The sequence below is a fragment of the Procambarus clarkii genome, chromosome 93 (genome assembly GCF_040958095.1).
Source record: "Procambarus clarkii isolate CNS0578487 chromosome 93, FALCON_Pclarkii_2.0, whole genome shotgun sequence".
Taxonomy (NCBI): domain Eukaryota; kingdom Metazoa; phylum Arthropoda; class Malacostraca; order Decapoda; family Cambaridae; genus Procambarus; species Procambarus clarkii.
In genome coordinates this window covers 9,190,474-9,199,061 of record NC_091242.1, presented here as the reverse complement: position 1 = coordinate 9,199,061, position 8,588 = coordinate 9,190,474, and the positions used below count along the sequence as shown (strand labels likewise).

The 8,588-nt window shown below is 41.8% G+C and overlaps 1 protein-coding gene across 6 annotated transcripts in view; it reads right to left on the bottom strand.

The window, feature by feature from the left end:
* Positions 1-3,837: 3,837 nt before the first annotated feature.
* The window catches only part of LOC123746817 (uncharacterized), a 42,731-nt gene continuing 37,980 nt past the window's right edge, over positions 3,838-8,588 (bottom strand). For all 6 annotated transcript variants that reach the window (XM_045728593.2, XM_069319629.1, XM_045728591.2 and 3 more), the window contains one exon: positions 3,838-8,588. This exon is cut by the window's right edge and continues 1,496 nt beyond it. In XM_045728593.2, coding sequence (XP_045584549.1) covers positions 5,690-8,588 — 2,899 coding nt within the window. In that variant the 3' untranslated portion in view covers positions 3,838-5,689.

The following is an 8,588-nucleotide window of genomic DNA, read 5'->3' as shown; positions in this document are numbered from 1 at the left end:
GCTGCCAATTATAATATATTTTTATTAGACTGCATTTGAATTTTACCATTTTCTGTGGAGAGCCCCCTCCAGCTCCCTGGAGCTATACTGGGCTGATATGTATGTATTAGACCGTGGCATCAGTTAATTCGATTGTAGTTCTAGCCTACCAGGGACCACAAGCCAAAACCTGGCCCCCCTCAGGGAGGCATGAGGAGCATTGGCCTGTAGAAACCCCCATGTAGTTGGCCTATATTCTTGGCATTCTGTGTCTGCCATCTACTGGGTTAGGCACCCAGATAGGTAGGCATTCCAAAACAAACTTCACCTGGTTAAAATTGCTACCAAAAACTGAGCTATCACGTAGAACTCAACCTGAAAAAAAGCAAACAAGCATGACATCACAACCGCCGCCGCACCACTGTCTGCTCAGCTCCCCCCTCCCCAGGAAGGGGAAGGGGGAGCCCCAGAACCCTCGCGCCGGCTACCCAACCTCAGTTCTGAGGTTGATGTGTTGAGTGGCGGTTATTCTGTTCGTTGTCACTCCGGTTTTGTGCCTGTTCATCTTCCGTGATATACAGGGTTAGTTCTGCCTGGCTGGGTGGAGAACTACGTTCTCTCCTCCATTTACTATCTTGATCACCCGCCCTTTCCTGATCGTCAGCTTTGACTCAATTATGAGTATTAACAATAGTCCGGCAGCTGTAACAACAGTAGCCCAGCAGCTGTAACAACAGTAGTCTGGCAGCTGTAATAGCAGTAGTCCAGCAGCTGTAACCACAGTAGTAATAACAGAAGCCCAGCAGCTGTAACCACAGTAGTAATAACAGTAGCCCAGCAGCTGTAACCACAGTAGTAACAACAGTAGCCCAGCAGCTGTAACCACTGTAGTAACAACAATAGCCCAGCTGCTGTAACCACAGTAGTAACAACAGTAGCTCAGTAGCTGTAACCACAGTAGTAACAACAGTAGCCCAGCTGCTGTAACCACAGTAGTAACAACAGTAGCCCAGCAGCTGTAACCACAGTAGTAACAACAATAGCCCAGCTTCTGTAACCACAGTAGTAACAACAGTAGCCCAGCTGCTGTAACCACAGTAGTAACAACAGTAGCTCAGCAGCTGTAACCACAGTAGTAACAACAGTAGCTCAGTAGCTGTAACCACAGTAGCCCAGCTGCTGTAACGACAGTAGTAACAATAGTAACTCAGCTGCTGTAACCACAGTAGTAACAACAGTAGCCCAGCTGCTGTAACCACAGTAGTAACAACAGTAGCCCAGCTGCTGTAACCACAGTAGCTCAGCTGCTGTAACCACAGTAGTAACAACAGTAGCCCAGCAGCTGTATCCACAGTAGTAACAACAGTAGCTCAGCAGCTGTAACCACAGTAGCTCAGCTGCTGTAACCACAGTAGTAACAACAGTAGCCCAGCAGCTGTATCCACAGTAGTAACAACAGTAGCTCAGCAGCTGTAACCACAGTAGCTCAGCTGCTGTAACCACAGTAGTAACAACAGTAGCCCAGCAGCTGTATCCACAGTAGTAACAACAGTAGCTCAGCAGCTGTAACCACAGTAGCTCAGCAGCTGTAATCACAGTAGTAACAACAGTAGCCCAGCAGCTGTAACCACAGTAGTAACAACAGTAGCCCAGCTGCTGTAACAACAGTAGCCCAGCAGCTGTAACCACAGTAGTAACAACAGTGGCCCAGCAGCTGTAACCACAGTAGTAACAACAGTAGCTCAGCAGCTGTAACCACAGTAATAACCACAGTAGCCCAACAGCTGGAACCACAGTAGCCCAACACCTGTAACCACAGTAGTAACAACAGTAGCCCAGCTGCTGTAACAACAGTAGCCCAACAGCTGTAACCACAGTAGTAACAACAGTAGCCCAACAGCTGTAACCACAGTACCCCAGCAGCTGTAACCACAGTAGTAACAACAGTAGCCCAGCTGCTGTAACCACAGTAGTAACAACAGTAGCCCAACAGCTGTAACAACAGTAGCCCAGCTGCTGTAACAACAGTAGCCCAGCAGCTGTAATCACAGTAGTAACAACAGTAGCCCAACAGCTGTAATCACAGTAGTAACAACAGTAGCCCAACAGCTGTAACCACAGTAGTAACAACAGTAGCCCAGCAGCTCTAATCACAGTAGTAACAACAGTAGCCCAATCGCTGTAACCACAGTAGTAACAACAGTAGCCCAACAGCTGTAACCACAGTAGTAACCACAGTAGCCCAGCAATTGTAGCAACAGTAGGCCAGCTGCTGTAACCACAGTAGTAACCACAGTAGCCCAGCAGCTGTAACCACAGTAGTAACAACAGTAGCCCAGCTGCTGTAACCACAGCAGTAACAACAGTAGCCCAGCTGTTGTAACCACAGTAGTAACAACAGTAGCCCAGCAGCTGTAATCTCAGTTGTACTTACAACTGCTGGGTTATATGTTAATTTGTTTAGCCTATTTATGGCATTAATTAATGGTAAGCTTCATAAGTTATTTGTCCTAAAATTTAAGCTATTTTTGTGATATATTTGTTCAGTCAAGCTGGAATAAATTTTCAAAATCAGAATTGACTAAATTTCAAGGAAGTTGGTGAAGAGTTGGGATTCCCGTACAGGACTTGTTTGTTCATGTTTCCTTACACCTGATGCACCTCTTCACCTCGCAGGAAATTGGTCCCCTGGAGTTAGGCAACTGTTGTGGCTTGCATCCTGGGGAAGATGAGTTGTTCACCTCCATGGGACTCGATGAGTCTCACAGTGACTCGGATGATTTATTAAATATAATGTCATAATGAGCACTGCTGTAATGTGACATAATTTTAATGATGTTGATCAGTATTATTATTATTACTAATTTCATTTTGGTAATTCCTTACTGTTTTCTTGTCTAAATAATGTACCTGAACTTTGTAAAAAGAAATTAGCTAATTATAAATATTATTTATTAATTTAACTACTGTAATTATATTATTTATTAAATAAGTTTTTAAATTTGCATCGTTGTAGTGCAGCAGTTGTATCAATACAATAGTACCAGTTGTTGTAGCATCCCTTTGCTGTAGAAATACATTAATATCAAGAGTACTGTTAGTAGTAGCCCATTTATTGTAGCAATACAGTAGCAACAAGAGTATTGTTGTAATAACCATTGTAGCAACAAGAGTATTGTAGCAATAGCTATTGTAGCAATACATTAGCAACAGAGCTTTGTAGTAATAGCCATTGTAGCAATACAGTAGCAACAGAGCACTGTAGTAATAGCCATTGTATCAATACAGTAGCAACAAGAGTATTGTAGTAATAGCCATTGTAGGTATTCAGTTGCAACAAGATTACTGCAGTAATAGCCATTGTAGCAATACAGTAGCAACAAGAGTAATGTAGTAATAGTCATTATAGTAATACAGTACTAACTAGAGAACTGTAGTAATAGCCATTTTAGCAATACAGTAGCAACAAGACTACTGTAGTAATAGGCATTGTAGCAATACAATAGAACAAGATTTCTTTAATAATAGCCTAATAATTGTAATACAATAGTTACAATACTAATAATAGCCTACAGACTGTAACACTACATAAAACAGACATACAACTGTAGTTAAAATAAATCACTGATAATTTGCCGAACATTACTGTAAATATTCTGTACCGGCGAGACATATGTTGCTCAAAAACTTTAATGTATTTTAAAATCTTAGATCAATTTTACTTATGTTGTATATCTCTTATTTAATTTATCTGAGCATGAGGGTTGATACTAGGCCTCTCTTGTGGCATCAATCAAGTGTGGCATATATGTTGTATTGTTTAGTAATTTATGGGACTGCGTGAAATAAAATACTTCGTAAATGTGTAAATGATGTATTTACAAATATTTGACATTTTCCTGTAAAATTGCAAGATTCATAATTTACAAATATATTTGAGATTCTTGGAAGAGTAGAGAAGGTTTATGCTTCAAATAATTGCCAAGTATCCTCAAAATATTATAGTGAAAACAGGATGAGACGAAGACAGTGCAATATTTACAAAATATATAAGTAGTAAACAATGCTTAATGTATAAGGCAAGCTTGTGTGAGTAGAGCTCACACTCACGTTCTTTGGTACAGCCTGACCCCGAGTGGGCATGTGGGAGGAGGGTCAGGTGAGAGGGATACTTTCTTGGCAGTCAACACTGCTTCCATAATGAGAGGATGTGTGTATTGATACATGTGAGGAAGAGATGGAGAGGTAATTTCATAAACTGAAGAGGAGGGTCAAGAATCTTTTCACAAAATACATTTCAGCCATAAAACTGAATGGTCAATACTTTTGTTCAGTAAGATTATGAAACATGTTTAAGCATGCATATTGGCCTGTCATGACTCATATTTACCCACTTTAGGATTTGGGTGACTAATTATATATATAGTGATGACGATCTCCCACAAGGCCTCAGTCGGTATTCATCATATGTAGTCATCAGGGTATAGTGAGTATCATTGTTTTGAACCATCGTCTTCATGCCATGCCAACATTCTTCTTCTTGGTTAAAGTGTTTATATATACATTGTCTTTGAGTATTTCTCTTTTTCCCTTAGAGAGAGAAACCTCTCAGTATGGTAAGTAACCTATGGCAGTGACTTATAAATATTATATACAATACGCACGCACACATGCACACGCATACACACACACGCACGCACTCACGCAAACACACACACGCGCGCACGAACACATTATATATATATATATATATATATATATATATATATATATATATATATATATATATAATATATATATATAATATATATATAATATAATATAATGTGTGTGTGTGTGTGCGTGCATTTACTTATAACTGGAACTAATACAGTATAATTATACAAAGTACGGTGGTCAATTACCAGTACAGACTAGACATTACTCTGTTTTTATTAACTAAATACTTCCTGTGTGTAACTTTGTAATCCTGTCAGCAAGTTATTACTCAGTTCGGTCAAACTTGTTACAGTTCAGTCAGTAACATGTTACTCACAGTACAATTAATAACATGATACTAACAGTACAGTCAGTAACAACAGTTACTAATGAGTTACAAAATGAGTTACAAACATTGGATTTCTAGATAGAGCTAGGACATACTATACCTAAAGCCACTAATACGCACAGCGTTCCGGGCAATTATTGAACTTGTCATGGCTCAGTGAGTAACCTGTTACAGTCCAGTCAGTAAGTTGTAAATCACACTATGGGCCCCACTCGCCTGCACACCATGGGGGTCCCACGGTCGCCATGGGTGTTACTCATCTCAACACTATATGGGTCCTATTCTCTTCACTCTACAGTCACACTAGGTGCAAGTTCACAGACTGATTATTATTTTACTAACACAGAACTGGTTGTGTGTTCAACTGTAACATGTTTGTTTCTATTGTTATTTGTGGTTGGGGGTAACTGCTGTAATGGAATTCAGTTCTTCATGTGTATACAAATACACACTCCTCGCCGAGACCTTCACAGCAACCTTAACCCAAAGGAATTCATTGGTTGTAGCATCCCTTACACCGTTTCACCTTGTAGATGGTTCTCATTTAAGGTATCTTCGAGGCTTGATGCGAGGGATGGTCAGGTGACAACTGTTACTGACCGGCAGCGTAGAAGATAGAGTTTAATCCCCTGATCTGATCAGCGTAAGGCACTGCTGAACAGATCAGGGGCTGAAACTTGCTCTGGAGTGCACCAAGGTGGAAGCTGTTCGGGCGGAAAGGAGACTGCCCCTGACAGTGCGACGCAGATGTGGCCTGACGAGACCCTGAGGCAATACCAGGATGCCGCCATACTTTTCAAAAGTAACGCTGTCTCGGTGGTCGCAGAAGTGACCCGAGTGAGGTAAGTTCATTGAATTTCCGGGAGTAGATGACACGGGATCTTGGGTCAACACAGAAAGGAAGTCTTTCCAGTACTTTCGAGCACTACGCTCTCGAAATACGTGGAAAACGAAAAGGAAGAACCCTTGTAGAGTATTGAAAATACAAAAGAGATAAGAGAACACGGTTCGAGCATGACTGACGGCTAATAACCCAAATATCCAAGTGAAACCCAGCAAGAAAAAGACAGAAACGGCCATTCGGAATTGGTTCATGAACAATGTTCTCTCAGGCATGGTGGAGGTGACTCTGGCTCGACCACATACTGCTCCGTGGATGATCATACTGAAGATAATTAAATTGGCTGTCATTGTCGCCACCAGGGGAGGTAAAAATGCATATTTGAACCCATCAACAGACATCCAGCATATTTTTCCATTGGTATATTCTTCCTTGCTGTCGTATAAGGAAGGGTCGTACACTAGCACCACCAGGATAGGTAGAAGTGGAATGCCCCATGCACAAACTGAGGCTTTCCATAGGAATCTTGGGATGTATGTTCCAACAACCTTGACAAACTTCAAGTACTGATGGACAGCTTCCACCAGCATCCAGGCAAAGGAAGTGAGTAGGAAGTAGTGGAGGCCGACAGCCACTCCCCGACACAATATATCATTCCAGGTCTGGTTGATGCCCGCCAGGAAAATTACTACACTGCAGAATACAGAGAAAGATAAGTGAACCAGGATCTTGTTGCTCAGGGAACGTCGCCATTTCTTAAACAGGAAGAAGGTTGTGAATACCAGCAGAAGCCCTATAATGGATAAGCAGCATCCTATAATTGTTATTGCATCCAGGATCAATTCGTGAGTATCGTTGAAATTGCTGTTTTTATCGTAATTGATAAGCTGAGCAAAACAGGTAAGATGGGTACAGAGGCAGATGTGGTGGTCGCCCACGCGTCCCCCCTGCCTGCAGCCTTCCTCAGACCATCCTCCCCGACCCTCATTCTTCTTGAAGTCCCAGAAGACACACTTGGTATCATTACCAGGCAAATGAGGCTTGAAGTAAATTTTTATTGGGTATTCCAAATTTCTAACTGCCTCTCCTTTGAATGAAGCTTGAATAATTCGGCTATTGACTGTGTAGTTGACAAGAGATATGTTATCTTGAAATAATTTTTCATTTCTATAAACAGCAAAAGTCATTGAAACCTTTTTATCCTCACGAACTCTGTTTGTAGCCTCTCTGGCTGTCTTGGATGCAACTGTGTAAGTGAGGTTGCTTGGGAGGATGATGGCGGCCTCAGCATCGAGCAGGTCTGATTGGACAACACCCTTTACTAGGGTCTCCACCCGCCCATCACCCTCCCCTTGCTCACGGGACTTGTACCCGACAATCGTTGAATTCACCTCCAAATCAAGACGCTCAACTGAGATGAGCTTTCTTGAGGAGTTCTTCATCTGGTCTCCTTTTTTGCTTGGGAGTTCCACTTGGAATGTCAGCTGTTCAAAGGCTTCCAAAAGCGTACTAGAAGAATTAAGTTTCATCTGTACTGGCTCGAAAACTGAAGAATTGGCTCCCATTACGTTATTGATGGTCTCTACTATTTCATCTAAGCTAAGCCATCTAGGGCTTTCAACTTTAGAAAACGACTCTAATGTTTTAGCTATGAAATGTATGTCGACGGGTTGTAACTGCAAGCTGTCAGTAGTGAGTTCGGCCAATGATGTAGATGAATTAGAAGGAAATTCTAAATATCTTTTTGGGTCACTATTGATTTCCCAGAGTCTTTGTGTTACCTGTGAGGGCTCTCCTGTACAGTTTCCCGCAACACTCCAGTAGTAGCCCTCATAAAAGTTACCCAAACACTCTCTCGTGACTGGCTCTCCCTCGTATGTTATGCAGAGTTCTTTAGGTATCACAACAGAATTTCCTTGGGTTGCTGGCCATGTGAGATTCCTAGTAGAGTTGAAGCCATAGTTGTGTGTAGTGTCTGCGGAACACCCTACGGTGCTCCGAATGCCCATCAAAGTGCAGTTTGAGAATTGTTTGCCATTAGGAAGCATTTCAATGAGAGTCTCAAAAAGTTGTTTTTCCAATAAATTTGAATCAGTTTCCTTTAGTTCACACTCAAGGTGAAAGTTATGTAAAAGTTTGCCATCATTTGGATCAGGAAGATAAAATAAATTTCTTGAGTTAAACCGTAACTGATTCGCCAATCTGATGTTCTTCAAGCTTGCCATGAAAACATCAGTACATGTTTCTGGCGAGCTTTGACGTTTTTGCTTTTTCCTGAAGGTGCTGTCGTGATACTCTGGTTCGTAGCCAGTGTCCTGCGAAAGTGTCACAACAAACGTATATGTTCTGTGATCCCTGTGAAGAATGACATTGGAGTATGCCAGTGTGAGGGGCGGCTGCGCCCAGGCCAGGCACTGGTAGAAGCCCTGGCTATTTACTTTCAGCTCATACTGGCAGCCTGAGTCCTCCGTCTGCTCATGCTTAGTGTATTTACCGTTGACGTAGCACTGGAGGTACCTGTCATCTCTGTCTATTAGTAGCGACTCGGGATCCACGTCAATGCACATTGTTTGTGAAACCTCATTAGCTGGTTTATGAACTTGTAGATGCATACTTTTTTTAGGAGACATTATTTGTTGACATAATATGTTTTGCTTAGTTATTTCTTCATCCTCAAGAATCCAGCCAGTCTGAGTCAGTGTGCCATAATTCTTTGTATAG